Source organism: Peromyscus leucopus, chromosome 6 (assembly GCF_004664715.2).
Source record: "Peromyscus leucopus breed LL Stock chromosome 6, UCI_PerLeu_2.1, whole genome shotgun sequence".
NCBI classification, from domain to species: domain Eukaryota; kingdom Metazoa; phylum Chordata; class Mammalia; order Rodentia; family Cricetidae; genus Peromyscus; species Peromyscus leucopus.
In genome coordinates, this window is record NC_051068.1 from 117,117,875 (window position 1) to 117,134,274 (window position 16,400).

The window sequence follows — 16,400 nt, forward strand, 5'->3', positions numbered from 1 at the left end:
TCTCCCACTCTGCAAGCATTATTCAGTGGGAACAGCAGGCTGCCGCAGCATTGCCTGTTTGGTTCACAGTGCTTGGCTGATAGCTTCGGGGTCTCCACAACCCTGGGGTTAAACGCCAAGGAGTGGAAAACAACCCCTTTTCATCCTGACCACCGTATCTCATTGGCCATGGAGTCTTGGCCTAGAGACTCTGTCTCCCAAGTTTTGCTGCTGTATGACTGTAACCAGGCCTGCCTGCAAGTCCCCACTGGCTCTCACTAGGCCACTGTGACTGCTCACCCAGCTTCCATTAGGAGCTCTACTGACCCAGCCTCCCCCGAGCTCCCCGCCCCAACTCCCGCTCTCCTGCCAGGCCCTAAAAACAATACAGTTGGCTCTAAAAACCTCATTAAGACAGTCAGAACTCTTTGCCACCTGGACTCAGACCCCTGTGTGTTGGCTCTGAATTCTCCTGCATCCTTCCTGTTCAGTGCTCTTTTGGGTTCCCACGTGCTTGTTGCTCTTTTGACAAGGAGGGTCTTTCCCCATTGAATCTATATAAAGTTTCCAATCCATCCTTTAGGATTGTGGTGGTCTAAATGAAATGGCTCCCATAGGCTCATACAGAGTGGAGTTATTTGAAAGGATTAGGACACGTGACCTTGTTGGGGTAGGTGTCGTTTTATAGGACGGAGTATATCACTGGACACAAGCTTTGAGGTTTCAAATGCCCAAGCCAGACCTAGTGTCTTTCTTTCTTCCTGCTGCCTGCCAATCCAGATGTCAAACTCTTGGCTCCTTCTCTAGCACCATGTCTGCCTGCACGCCACCATGCTTCCCGCCATGATGATAATGGACTAAGCCTCTGAACCTGTAAGCCAGCCCCGACTACATGTTTTCCTTTTTTTTTTTTTTTTAAATCTGAATCTGTCAAATGTTAATGGACTAGACATCATTAATGTAATTTTGGCTGTATATATTATATATACTTATTGAATAGTTTTTCTTGTATTAGTTATAAGCTTTCTTTAAGTTTAGACAAAAAGAGAGGAAATGTGGTGATATTGTGTTCCTCAAAATATTGTGTACCTTAATAAACTTATTAAAGAGTTGCGGCAGTCATGGTGTCTCTTCACAGCAACAGAACATTGACTAAGACAGGACTCAGCACAACTGGGGTCCAAGGGAGAGCATTTCTTAACAGCCCAAGAAAGACAGTTCCTCTCTGGACTTCTCCGTGACTTTGCTTGCGTACAACCACAATGCTAACATTCGTTTGCCTTTCTAACAGGTCAGAAAAGAACACTTCCTCCTCATCTACTAACACCGTTGTCTGGTCCACAGCATAAAAATGGAATAAAATTCATTTAAAACAATTGACCTTTCCCCCATGGTTAAATACTTTTCAAAAGCAGGCTGTTAGAGGAGATGGGACCCCAGGAGAATGCATGAGACCAGGAGGAATCCATGTCTGCCGTGGCATTGAGTCCTCTATTGTGTGCCAGGGGAGTGAAGACTACTCCCATGATACACAGGTCTGGCATGCAGCACCCCCCCACACACAATGAATATCTGTGAATTATATATAAATCTAGCAACCCTTCCAAGGCTCAGAAGCTTCACAGAAGAGTACAGCAAGGTAGAAGGCGGTCTTCGGATGATACATTGTGATTCTCACAGCATCTGTAGTTACTGGCATAACATCTGGGCAGGATTGGGCCTGTGGGTATCCTGCACTCGGGACAAGGGAGAGATGACCCACAAGGCCCCAGTGCCCCTGAGGAACTAGAGGTAGAGGGTGTTTTTTTTAGTCAGGTAGGGGCTCACCAAGCGCCCCCACTTCCTGAATATCTATAGATAGTTAATGGCTGGAGGAGGTGCCATCTCTTCAGGGATGGTACTGGCAAAGGAACCCACGCGCCTGTAAATAACCCTTAACCTAGGACCACGTAAGCAAGCCTAGTGAAACTCACTGGGCCATTAAATACATAAATTAATAAGGACTAGGCAGGCGGACAGAGGGGGTTAGTGGGAGCTGGGGTCAGATAGGCAATGAAGAGTGAAGACAATAAAATGCATTTTATATGTGTGCTAACATCCCATTTTTATGTATAACTCACGTATGCTAATAACAAAGGGAAGATCTCATTAACAACAGGCTAATTCATAAAACTTACGCATGAATCGTCCAGTTTCAGAGTCTCTCTCCATTTTCCAGTCTGTATATATCACTTCACCTTCCTAGAAAGAAAACAGGTTCTGGATAAACGCAATGATAAGTTCAGAGGCAAGTGACCTTGTTTCCTGTGGCCCTGTGCTAAGACTGAGAGAACAAAGACAAACAAAAACGAGTCACTTTAGTCACACATGAGTTCAGAGGACCGGGAGGGAAGAAAGGCCCCAAAGTGTCACTGCATCTGACTTCAAGATGAAGTGAGGAATGAGTTTGCTTTATGCACACACAGTGACATGAGTAACCTGGAAGCCATGGAGACTTGTTGTGCATCACTGTTGGCATTCCTGTCTGAGGATGAGTGGGGGACGAGGGCAGGTTTGGGTCATTCAGTGGTTTGTTCTCAATGTTTAACCAAGTCAGGACTTAATAAAGACCGGAGTAAGACAGAGAGGGAAGATGCATCATAACATTTACCTTTTCAAGTCAAGAGCAGAGAGCACAAACCTCCACTCAGACTTAAGCACTGAGCAGTCTGGTGCTAACCTATGGCCGTTTTAAGGAGAGGGGAAGACAGAGGGGCTAATGTGACGCAACAGAGGAGACAGCCAGAAAAATGGGAAAGAGACAGAAGCTGTGAGTGACAATGGGGAGAGGCAGTGGTCCTGCCACGAAGACGTGGACGCTCGACAACTGACTCCAGGTCACCTAGGTTCAGGTGACCTTGAACTTGTGCTCCTCTGGCCTCCTGCCTCCACCTTCTGAGTGCCAAGATCACCAATGTGTGCTACCAAGCCTGTTCTAGGTGGTGCTGGGATGGAGCCCAGAGCCTTGTGCATGCTAGGTAGGTACTCGGCTGACAACATCCCCAGCCCGTGAAGGAGATTTCAAACCTGAGTCTACGAGGCACCTAAGTTCAAAATCTTAAATACCAATGACCATATTAAAACATGAAACTGCCTTCAAACAGGAAACATGTAAAATAAAGGTTATAAAACTTCAACAGCGGGGATGTAATTTAAAGACCAGACAGTTCTAGTTTACCTCTGTTCCCACGAAGAACTTGGTGCAGAAGTCATCTATCGGCTTGAGAATATTGGCTATCCCAGCCTCCAGATTGTGGTAGGGGTTTACTTCCGCTGACTTCAGGGCTTTCACCTGGCTTAACACCTTCTCCTTCAGAAGAACATGGATAGAAGACGTACCTGTTTAGAGAGAAAGATCTTTTAAGATGTATGTTATATTTCCTGTTGCTTGCCACACATTATTCCTTTCATCCCTTTCCCAATACGGCAGTGATTTAGTCCAAGACTCGTTAGGCTTCAGTTTAGCAGGAACTCCCATCCTTTTTAGGCCACCACCAACTATGTTATAATCTATTTACACGTCAGAGCCGAATGTGCAAGCGGCATAAGGGGACAGCTATCCTGGAGGCCAAAACACCAGGATTTTTCTTTCAATTAGCTGATGTCATTTTATTTTAGAGAAAGATTTTTTTATGATGTAAAATTTTATAAATATTGTTAAGCTTTTAGAAAACAGAGAAAAGCATGTGCCAAATAACAAAATGCACTTAATGCTACATCTTTCCGAGATTAACACCAAGGGAGCGCTGCTACTTCTCTTCATAGCGACATCCTGTGGATGCACATAAAACAGGCTTTGTAAAGATGGGTCATATTCTGGGACTGGAGAGGAGGCTCAGTATTTAAGAGCACCGGCTTCTCTTTCTAGAACATTGGCTCAGTTCCCAGCACCCACATGACAGCTAACCATCATTTGTAACTCTGGTTTCAGGGGACCCAATGCCTTCTTTCGGCTTCCAAGAGCACCTAACACACATGAGGGGTGTGTGTGTATACATACATATACATGTGAGCAAAAAACTCACACACGGGCTGGAGAGATGGCTCAGAGGTTAAGAGCACCAACTGCTCTTCCAGAGGTCCTGAGTTCAATTCCCAGCAACCACATGGTGGCTCATAACCATCTGTAATGAGATCTCCTCTGTATACATAATAAATAAATAAATCTTTAAAAAGAAAAAGAAAAAAGAAAAAAAAAGCCGAATTCCTACTTTCTCTTAAAAAAAAAAAAACTCACACACACAACAATAAGTAAATATTTAAAGATTGAATCATACTCTAACTTGAGGGAGTGCTCTTTTGTTCTCTTAGAGACGGTGAGACGAAATTGAAGAGGGGGAAAGGTAGGGAGCACATGAAAGTGTCAACATCAAGAAAATAGTGGGGGTTTGAAAAGTCTAAGTGTGTGTGTGTGTGTGTGTGTGTGTGTGTGTGTACACAGCAAGTGTGTGAAAGTCAGAGACCAGCTTTCAGACATCTGTTCTCTCCTTCAACCATGTGGGTTCCAGGGATCAAACTCAGGTCTTCAGACTTGTGTGACAATCATCACAGTCACCTTACCTGCTGAACCATGATGGTGGCTCAATAAAACAGTTTCATGCTGTGCAGTCCAAGAGCCAGAGACAAATGTTTCCATCAACCACATTTACTCAGACTTGAGTGGGATAACCTTGGGTATTTAGCGAATTCAAAGCCATTCTTAGGCACCGCAGAGTTTCAGGCTCTGGTGTTAGTAATTCTCGCACCTGACTTTTATTGACTAGTTGCTATGAGCCAGGCACTAAATTGTGTGCATTTCTACATTAACCCATCAGCACAATGTCCTATGATGTAGCCACCTCTGTTATATAGTCCTTTTATCTTCTCACTTTTTTCCCAGACAGGATAGAGATAAGGCAAAGCACAGAGAGGCACAGCCATTTACTTGGTCAAACAATAACCTGTGGCTTTGATTTTTAGACACAGACCATCAGCACCAGAATCCACTCTTAACCACTATGCCACTGCTGAAAAAGTATGTGGCAGGCTGAGAAGGCTGTTCTAAAGGAATTCAGAAGCTATTAGAGTACAGCCTTTCTCCTTAAAATGCACACAGAATTTCTCATGGAGCAGTGGAGCTGGCATCTACCTGGAGCCTTCATCCTTACTGACTAGTTCATGGTACCGGAAGGTCCTCTTGCATGCCTCTAGAGGAGAAAGCGAAACACCAACCCAGTTACAAAGGCTTCACTGTCCAGTGATGACCTGTCTGCATGAGACGCTGGTGCAATAGTGATACAAAAATTGTGGAGTCACCAATCACTACCTGATTAGATTTAAGGCCACTCCATGAGGCGGAACCCACGCCTGACATTCTCAGCTGTCTAAGAACCTGAGACTAGACAGGCCGGGAACCTAGGGAAAAACCAGATACTACTGCTCTGCTAAAGGAACTTAGCAATAAAATGACTCCTAATGACATTTTGCTGTGTCTGTAGATTAGTTTCTTGCTCAGCCATCATCAGAGAAGCTTCTTCCTACAGCAGATGAGAACTAATACAGACAGACACCCACACTGGACAATGTGCAGAGAGTGAGAGACCTGGGAACTCGCAGTCCTAAATAGAACGTCTCATTAAATCCTTCCCCTCGGGACTCTGGGGATTTTGCAGAAGACTAGGTGGGAAAATTGTTAAGAGCTGGTGAGGGTGGAAGACATCCAGGAAACAAGGCCCTTAGACACAGAGGGACTGACGCACGTGAACTCAGAGACTGGCAGCATGCTCAGAGCCTGCAGAGGTCTACGCCAGATGGGGTCCCAGTGCTGAGAAAGGAAGTAGACACAAGCCTCCCATCCCTAACCCAGATGTTATTTCTCACTGACAACTGCTCACAAAGGAAAACAGTTTTCTCTAATGGAGTCTCACTGGGTATACAAACCACACTTCAGGGCAGGCCCCATGCCCTGCAGCAGATGGCCAGCACAGAAACAAACTCAATGGTATTTCTGGAGGTTTGTTTTTTTCTGAATGCTTTGTCTAGGCCTTTCTTTCTTCCCTTCCTTCATTCTTCCCTCCCTTCTTTCTTTGTAACCTTACAGGTCTTCTGCTTATATATCATGAGCTCTGATTTTGTGTTTTTATGGGTTCTCCCCCCCCTCCGCCTCGCCTCTCCCCCCACGTGTGTGTGTGTGTGTGTGTGTGTGTGTGTGTGTGTGTGTGTGTCTGCATCTGTATGTGTTTCTTGTGCTTTTTCTTTGGCTCCCTTTTTTTCTCTTTGTTTTCCTATTCTGGTTTGTTTGATTTTTCCAGTTGTCTGTTTGTTTTTAATGAGGGAGAAAGAAAGGCTGTGGATTTGGGTGGGTAGGGAGGTGGGGAGGATCTGGGAGGAGTTGGGGTAAGGAAAACCATGATCATAGTATATGAAAAAATATATTTTCAATTAAAAAATAGTTCACACAGAATTTCTTAAAATTTGAACTGGACTATGTCTAGGGACCACTAACTCTGGGTTCTAAAATGGAGGGCAAAGGTGAGTAGTCCCTGGTCACTAGATGGCGACAGAATACCAGAAAACCGAGCCGATTCAACAGGGGCCTGTGATTCATGGTCCAAGGAAGCCAGTGTTAGATCAATAGGCAAAACGTCACAGGAAAAAGTTATGTGTGCACTCTACTGAACAGATCCAAGGCTGGCCAGAATAGGTGCATAGCTGGCAGTGTTCCCACACCACAAGTGGTGTCTAATAAAATTCTTAAAGCTGGCTAGTCACACAGGAGGCAGGAAGTGGCCAGTCTTTCTGAGACCATGGAATTGACTGCAACGTGAATCTTTGGACCGCCCACTTACGTCTCTGATGGGAACATGTCTATTCCTTCTATGGTGTAATTTATCCCAAATGTTTTTCTTTAAGAATAACTTATAAAATCATGTTGTCCAGAAAGAAAATATTCATTTGATGGTATGTCTTCCTGCTTGACAACATAAGGATGTGCTATAAGCTGTTTATTTTTGGGCTTTTCCTTAAGTGCATGTAAATGGATTTTATATCTGTCCCACCAGAATATTAGCTCTGTGAAAGGAAAGACTTATCTTAAAAAATGATTCATTATTTTAAATTTAAATTAAATTTAAGTGTGTGTGTGTGTGTGTGTGTGTGTGTGTGTGTGTGTGTGGCACATGTAAGTGCAGATGCCCACTGAGTCCGAAAGAGGGTGTTGGAGCCCCTGGAGCTGGAGTTTGGTAGTTGTGAGCCATCCGACACGGTTGCTATGAATTGGACAGGGTCCTCCAGAGGAGCAGCCAGTGCTCTCAAGGGCTACGCCATCTCTCCAGCCCCGAGACCTGCCTTTTTCACAGTTGTGTTTTCAGAGCCTTTGTGAGGGCTCTCCGGGGCTTTGTGAGAGTTTAAGAAATACTTGTTGATTGAATGTAGTATGAACATGGCGCCTACCATGTTCTAAAGTCTAAGTCTTAAATTCACTGCCCAGCAGCACGGAAGAAAGGAAGGAAGGGAGGGAGGGAGGACGGAAGCATTAATTTTAGGATTTATGTGTCTAAAGACAGAACTTCAAAACTCGAAGCAACAGCTGAAGAGAATTAGACAACTGTGCAACAATGAAAGACCACGCGCCTCTCCCTCCGCAGATGCTAGGACAAGGAAACTGGAGTCTAGGAAGGAGTCGCCCTGCGTCTGCGGCTTCACTTTCTACAGTTGCAGTTCGTTACTCAAGGTCTACTGATGTCAGGAAACAGCAAATGGAAAATTCCAGAGATGAAGCCTTTGAGTTTTCAGTTGCACGGCAGTCTCCTTAGAGTGATGAGACCTTGGGCCGTGGTTCCACGCTGCTGGGCAATGTCCCCGTGGGGGTGGGGGTGGGGCGGCTCACCCACACCGCGCAGGGCACCTGCCCATCAGCTGCTCAGCCACCCCGGGACTGCCGCGGCTGGGCTCGAGCGACCCGCCCCCCTTTTGACTTACTAATGGTGCCAAGGTGCAAAAGCAGAGACACCCGTGACTGGGACGCCCACAAGAAGAGCCGTAAAAACACTCCAAGTATAAAGCCGGAAGCACAACTCAGTACTTCCGGGGTGACTCATGGGAGCTTTCTTCCACGATACAGCCACAATGCTGTATTTTATTAATAGCACCGTTAGCTTCCTACTTTGCCCTGTTTATAGAACAAATCTGTGCCTTTGTGCCTTGATGCGGCCTCTGACGGTCATGGAACTCATCCCTCACAGACGGGAGTGCCACTGCTTTGTCATCTGGTGGGGCCAACAGAGCTTACACAGCTTCTTGAAGTCAGGGTCATGACCCCATGTAATAACTGAGCCTGGGGGTGGCTATCACTAAAAATCAGTAAAAGTCTTCTATTCCCGATTAAAAATGGCCATCATTTTTAATCCTAGCTGTAGGGAAGCTGAGGCAGGGGGATTGTGAGTGTGGGGCCAGCCTGGGCTACACAGTAAGAACCTGTGCCCTCCAAACCAACCAACCAACAAACAATTATAATAAGCAGCTAGCTAAAAATGAGAGTGCATACTCTGAATAATTCATATAAAACATTGTACAAAACACAAGTGAATGTGGAGCGGCAGGAAGTTAGGACAGATGACAAAGGGACACTTCTGTGGGAGGACCTTTGGGAGTGAGGAATGTGCTCACACGGTGGCCCTGATGGTGTTTCCTGGGTGTGCATGTGTGAGCCGCCCAGACTCTTACTAATGTACAATATTCCTTATTTCTACTATTCCACAATAAAACTATTAAGCCAAATAAAAACTTCACACATTGCCGGGTGGTGGTGGTGCAAGCCTTTAATCCCAGCACTTGGGAGGCAGAGTCAGGTGGATCTCTGTGAGTTCGAGGCCAGCCTGGGCTACCAAGTGAGTCCCAGGAAAGGTGCAAAGCTACACAGAGAAACCCTGTCTCGAAAAACCAAAACCAAAATAGAAAACAAGAAACAAACAACAAAAAAATCTTCACACTTTACAAAGTGTAATAATATCCATACTCTAAACTAGGTAAAGTACTCACATCTCTATGACTACTTATATTTCCCAGTTAAAAAAATGATAATAGGGTTGGGGGTGGAGACTCACATCTGTAACCTCAACACTTCCAAGGCTGGGACTGTAGGGTTGCTGCAAAATGGAGGAAGCTTAGAGTACATAAGAAATTCCAGGCCATCCTGGGATACTCAGTAAGAAAAATATCCTAAGATGTTTAACACAAGACAATCTCTTTGCAAGTTGCATTAACATCTGTTGGCCTTTGTTTTTCTAATTATAGAACATGAATGAAGATTCCCACATTGCAGGGTTGTTGCAAGCATCTGGTTCTACTGCCACACTAGCCTTACAGTGAAACCTTCGTGAGTGTTTGTTAGATGAAAGAAGAAGCACACGATGTTAGATATTAGCAGTCCCTGAGTCACAGAATGAAGGTATGCACACTATTAGCACAATCTCTGACTCACAGAATGAAGGCATGCACACTATTAGCACAATCTCTGACTCACAGAATGAAGCAAACACGCTATTAGCACAATCCCTGACCCGCAGAATGAAGGCATGCACGCTATTAGCAGAGTCTCTGACCAACAGCTGGAACTCAATTAATTATAATGGGTAAAATGAATCCAAAGGGGGAAGAGGGTAATCTCTAGTAGTTACTTTAAAACCCAGTAGGTCCAACTAAAGGAAAACAAACACGTTGTTTTTTAAATGTCCCAAAATCCAGATTCCTTCCCCTGCCCGCCAGCACAGATCTGCTTTAGCTGGTTATTACTTACATAAAAAAGATTTTTTTAGATGTCCTTTGTTAAAACAAACCTTGGAAACTTTACAACAGAAGTCTTTGGGGGCCAGCAAGTGGCTGAAAAATGCTTCAATTGTAGTGAGTTTTGTACATTTTCAGTGCACTTTGCTTTCCTTTGAGGGTTTTGATAGCTTGTGCATACCCTTCAATCACTTTCCAAAAAGCATGGGCTGAGCCAAGCTAGATTTAAAAATGAATTTTCATTTTTCGTTCAGCTTCATTTGTCATGGCACTGTGTAACTACTAATTTAAAAATTATAATTATGGAAATTTGTTTCTTTGTGCTTCATGATTTATTTTCTTATGCCTGAGATAAGTTTTAGTCTGTAAAATTATTCTTTGAATACTACACATTCCTTAGGTGGGCTTCATTCACTTAAAATTTTATTTTATTTATATATTCTTTGAAACTTTCATACATGTATACAATGTATTTTGATCATATCCACCTGTATTTGTTATGGCTATTATTGCTGTGATGAAATACCACAACCAAAATCAAGTTGGGAGAAAAAGGTTTGTTTTGCTCACAGTTCCATGTAACAGTTCATCATTTAAACCAGTGAGGGCAGGACCTCAAACAAGGCAGCAACCTGGAGGCAGGAGCTGACGCAGAGGCCATCTCAGGTTCTACTCAAGTCCAGGAGTTCAAGACCAGCATCGGCAATAAAAGCAGGTAGAACAGACAGAGACAGACAGACAGACAGACAATGCATGCACACATAAGCACGCACACTTGCCCACACTCAGTGCTTTCAAAACTGAACCAGAGAATTCTGTTGTGACGCCTATGTCCTGATGGTTTCAGTACGGGCTATCTCTCCTACAGCAATTATAAACTTCCATCCTGGAGGTATATTATCTGAATTCTTTTTACAAATCAAGCAACTCTAGAAGATGACGCCCCCCTCTCCCAAAGGTTTCCTATTTCTCAGGGTTATAAATGATGGTTATAGGGTTGGGGATGGAACAAAAATTAGACTCAGTATTCTCCTTAAGAAAAGAAAAAGGAGAATGGATAGGTATAGGATATTAAAGCAGATTATTGTGTATACTAGGAAACTAATTTAGTAAAGCATCAACTTTAGATAATTTGCGTTGCTATGGATTCTTATATATTGATATAAATGTAAACTATTTTTATATTCATATTTAAGATAATTTGTAAATTAATACAAATTCAAGACCATAATTTCCATATTGTGCTGTGATATTGCTCTATATAAATAAAACACTGATGGCCAGTGACCAGGCAGGAAGTAGGTGGGACAAGGAGAGAGGAGAATTCGGGGAAGCAGAAGGCTGAGGAGAGAGACACTGCAGCCACACAGAAAGAGCATGTAAAGACGCGATACGCCACAAGCCACGTGCAAGGTATAGATTTAAAAATGTTAATTAAGATATAAGAACAGTTAGCAAGAAGCCTGCCACAGCCATACAGTTTGTATGCAATATAAGTCTCTGTGTTTACTTGGTTGGGTCTGAGCGGCTGTGGGACAGGCAGGTGACAAAGATTTGTCCTGACTGTGGGCAAGCAGGAAAACTCCAGCAACAAAATTGTACACATATTCCTCCTCCTATTTGAAATATTTTGTATATTGATACAAATGTAAAATTATATTTGTCATACTGTATGTATGTTCTACCTCTGTTTAGGATATTTTGTATATTGATACATATTGTTGTCATATTGCATATTATGCTATACATTTCTACCTCTGTTTAAGATATTTTGTGTATTGTCACAATTTTGAGGCCATTGTCCTTTTTTTTTTTTTTTGGTTTTTTGATACAGGGTTTCTGTGTGTAGCTTTGGAGCCTGTCCTGTAACTCGCTCTGTAGCCCAGGCTGGCCTTGAACTCACAGAAATCCGCCTGCCTCTGCCTCCCGAGTGCTGGAATTAAAGGCGTGTGCCACCACCGCCTGGCGGTCATTGTCCTTTTACTGTACATTTGTTTACAGGCCGTTTGCCTTGTTTATATGAAGCTTTAGTCTTTAGGTTATTTAGATAGATAAGACTTACAGAATTATAACCACCCATGCTTGTCATTCTATAGTTAATGTAATTAGGTTGTCCAGATTTACAGATACATAGATCAGATGGACAGGTAATCTTCAAACACTTCATAGACCCAGAGAATATGGCATTTAAATAATGTGATGTGAGACATGATTGCTCCTGACAGCACCGATCTGATCCTGAGAGAATGTTGGGCTTTTAAGACACTCAGTTTGGAAATTTGTCTTCTTCCTGGAGCATAGTGGCCTACTGGGCAAAGAACAGCCCTTGTCTCGACTGCTGACAATACAAATGCTGTCCTTTCCAGATAAGCAGGATGCAAGGAAAAGCAACTGAACTCTGCCAAGAAGGGGTAAGATGGTCTTTCAAAATTCCTGCTTCTGAAAATGGTCTGTCAGATATTCTAGGCCTGTAACCAAATTAGATATCCTAACAGTGCTGAGAAACTTTAGCTGTCTCTGTCTATTCTTGAAATATTTCCCAAAGTTGCTTGCATGCATTTCCCATTTTCTCAGGTATTATTATATTCCTTTTCAGGTCTTTGATGGGGTTGAGGACTAGATAGTTACAGTTACAATCTTCTCATATCTTAGCTAGAACATACTAAGTACTAGATTCAGGTTCTTCAGGATAGGACAGCTTTTGGAATAATCTCTCTCACATACCATTTACCTGTGTTCTAGACATCTCTGGATTTTAGAATGTGTCTCTTGTTTGATGTTATTCTTGTTGGTTATAGTTCCATTTTGCTTAGGTCATTACCCATTATTTCTCCTTGACAATACTTAATAATCATTCCTATTGTATATATAATTATGGTGATACTTTATTTGTGCTGAAATGTGATTTTATTTGTGTGTTAATAAATAAAGTTGCCTGGGGGTCAGAGCTAATAGCAAGCCATAGCAGAAGTCTGGCAGTGGTAGCACATGCCCTTAATCCCGATCACATGACAGGCAGATCTCTGTGTGTTCAAGGACACCACCAGCATGGAGACACATGCCTTTAATCTCAATACCAACCATAGAGACCTGGAGGTCTGTATAGACAGGCAGTGATGAGGAGGTCATGTGGTTGGGTTTACAACCAATGAGAAGGCAGAACAACAAGTCAATAAAAAGACAGACACACAGGAAGTAGGTCTCTTTCTCAGGGGAAGGATGGCAATGGCAGTGGGTGGTAAGAAGGCAGTCTTGGTCTCAGCTCTTAGCTACTGCTCTGACCTCTTGGGCTTTTAACTCTGCATTTGGCTCTGTGTTTCTTATTTAATAAGACTGTTAGATCTACATATAATAATCATTCCTATTGTATATAATTTTGTGTTAGGTTAGAACTTTCTTATTTAGACAAAAGGGGGAGATGTAGTGGGTGATTGTTTGAGCCATGCCCTGAAGCACCACCCCTCATGAGGTAGCAGTTAACTGTTACATCTGCCTATGACCTTGAGGTATATGCCCCTGGGGCATGGCTGCTGGGGGACCCTTAAGACCTGGGATGCACATATGCGCTCTCTTTGCTACCTCCTGGTTTTGGAGGCTGGAATGGACCAGGGTAGAGCTTGTCAAAGAACAGCATTGGAGTGTGCCTCACCATTCCAAGATCCTGCAACAAATTCCTTTATTGTTTTATGAGTTAACCCCTAAATAAATCGCTTTGTTCATTAACTAGATTCCGTGAATTGCTAGCAATATAACCACAATAGACTGTTCTAGTAGGTAACTCACCTTAGACATGAATGGATATGAATGTTCCAAACGTGCTTTTAATGGGCAAAGGCAGTTAGTTACCTTGTATTTTGCAAAGAAGAGGGTCTTCACCCAGGCTCAACTTGGTTGGACAGTGGTCTAAACTTGTTTCACCCTTAGACAGTTTTATCTGTTGGAAAAACATAAAAGAAAGATATATTCTTAGGAAACCCTTGATTTTTTTCTTTGCCTGTTTCTTCTGCCCCCAGAGTGTAAGAACCTTACCTTTTATTGCTGCCCCCTCCTTTATCCCAGGTCTTTTCCCCATGGAAAGCACCTAATCTGTATTTCTAAAGCCAGGCTTCCAAGGGAAGCTTGCCTGGGGACATATTTCCCAGTCCCAAAGTATTATTTTCTCTTTTTATATGTTTTATATTATATTCTAAAACTCACCTTTATGAGTTGTAATGTAAACTAATGATTTAGTTCCTGGATCCCTAAATCCTTCAGTAGAATGAAGCTTCAGAAAGAGACCTGGCGGGCTGGAGAGATGGCTCAGAGGTTAAGAGCACTGACTGCTCTCCCAAAGGTCCTGAGTTCAATTCCCAGCAACCACATGGTGGCTCACAACCATCTGTAATGGGATCTGGTGCCCTCTTCTGGCCTGTAGTCATACATGCTGTATACACAATAAATAAATAAATCTTTAAAAAAAAAAAAAGAAAGAAAGAAAGAGACCTGGCATCTACCTGGGTGTCTGCTGGTCCCATCAGGGACGCATTTTACCCTGAATGACCGATGTGGCCCTGTGCCTACATCACGCGTTCATGGCCAGAATGATAAATGGCCATTAGGTTTCTTTCTTCATGGCTCTGCCCCCAGTTTTATCCCCTTGCTATTGTTCTTTGGAACATTTGCATATTCATTTCTTTTGCTTTAACTGTTCACATCTCAGTAAATCTTACCACAGACAATTTCTTTTCTCTCTAAACAATTCTTTTAGGTTTATTTTATTTTATCGTTTTGTATGGGTGTTTGGCTTGTATGCATGTTTGTGCACCATGAGCATGCTTGGTGCTCACGGGCATCGGATGCCCTGGGACCGTCAATGGTGGTTGTGAGCCTCCGTGTGGGTGCTGGGAATTGAAACCATATCCTCTGCAAGAGCAGCAACTTCTCTTAACCACTGAGCCATCTCTCCAGCCCCTACCCCAGACAATTACTAATTCTCTTTCCTGTTCTTTCTCGGTTATTTCAGAAATAGTCTCACCCCTCCAAGCTCCTTCCCTGGGAGCAAACACCCAGTAAGGTCGATGTGATATTCATAAATCAAAAGAAAAGATAAAGTTTGGAATTAGAATCACACATTCTAAAGAAAGACCCCTACACACTTCCCACATGTCCCCATCTGCCACTATGCTGTTCTCAAGGCGAATTGCTGACTCAAGCCTAATACAGATGACGTCTCTGCTCTGTTTGGTCAGCAGTATGATAGTATAATTTCTTACTGCTGATATTCAAAATGTGCAGTTTTTTTTTTCTAGGGAAGTAGGGAAAATTAACTTTCCTGGGGCCACCTGAGTAGCTACCAATTTTTAAGGAACCAATGTGCAGCTAAACAATCATCACACAACCGTTTCTAAATTGTAGCTTGCTTACACGGGAAATACCAATCCCTAGTTCACCGCGATTTGGGTATCTGTTTGGGTCTAGGTAAGCATCAACCACCCTCAGTCAGAAGTTTACTGGTTGAATGAATGAATTCATGAATGTTGAGGGCCTGTGTTAATCTGAATCATTCTGCATGTGGAGGGTCGGTGCGCGGGTGTGATCTATGCAGAATGTGTCGTGTATGGGAGGGACCCAAGGCCATGCTACTTACTCTAGACAGGGGCTTCCAGGAGAGATCCAGGTGCAAGAAGGTGGATGGCACGTCGAAGGGAATCTCAATGGTTTCTTCTTTCTTCTTCTCCGTTGTCGGTTGTTGGGAGTTTGTGTGGTTGTTCGTTGTGGTTATGGCTGTGGTTGTGGTTGCGGCGGATGTGGTGGGGGGGGCAGCTGAGCTTGCAGGTTTTTGAGGTCGAATATCCCAAAAACATATTGTACTAAAAGAAAGCTCATGTTGTTTGTTTTTGTTGTTGTTATTACTTAATTAAGAACAAGTAAGAGGTCCGATGTTAAGACACCCTGGTGGCTACATGTTAGCGTGGTAACTTCCTAACATTTCTGAAACTAAGCTTTTACGAAATGAGGCCATTCTGCATTTCACTTTATAAAAGATTTGATTTTTAACGATATGCATTTGTGTGTGGCTGAATGTGATTTGTGCATGGGAGTGCAGCGTCCATGGAGGTCTGAAGAGAGCCTCAGATTTCCTGGAGCTGGAGTTCCGGGAGGCGCGAGCTGCCCCATGTGGGTGCTGGGAACTGAACCTGGGACCTCTTCCAGAGCAGTCAGTACACTGAACCACCCCTCCAGCACCATGTTTCACAATTTTTAAATTATACCGTGCTATGGGTGTTAGATTTCCTTTGTCTTGATGGCAATACATGGGAATTCGGTTTGGAAACTGGTGACTTTAAAAAGGAATGTAAGTGCTTTATTAAGATACAACTCATATATAATAAGTTCATTCATTAAAAACATATCATCTTAATGGTGGCTGTTACAGCCCCCAGTACCTTCTCTTGGACCCCACAGCTTCTGTTTCTGCCAGATTCCCTAGCACAGCAAGTCATTAACTCTGTCCCAGCCAAAGAGTTTTTGGTTTTGGTTTTGGGATTTTTGAGTCAGGGTCTCACTATGTAGTTCTGGTTGTCCTGGAACCCAGTATGCAGACCAAGCTGGCCTCAAACTCACAGAGATCTACTTACCTC

At 43.3% G+C, this 16,400-nt stretch overlaps 1 protein-coding gene across 2 annotated transcripts in view; it reads right to left on the reverse strand.

Annotated features, from left to right (window-relative positions):
- Positions 1–16,400, reverse strand: part of Dnai3 (dynein axonemal intermediate chain 3) — a 62,063-nt gene that overhangs the window by 13,064 nt on the left and 32,599 nt on the right. For both annotated transcript variants that reach the window (XM_028876882.2, XM_037207174.1), the window contains exons 15-18: positions 15,407–15,629; positions 13,627–13,714; positions 3,197–3,357; positions 2,157–2,220 (exon numbers count right to left, since the gene is read on the reverse strand). In XM_028876882.2, coding sequence (XP_028732715.1) covers positions 2,157–2,220; positions 3,197–3,357; positions 13,627–13,714; positions 15,407–15,629 — 536 coding nt within the window. The remainder of the gene's footprint in view (positions 1–2,156; positions 2,221–3,196; positions 3,358–13,626; positions 13,715–15,406; positions 15,630–16,400) is intronic.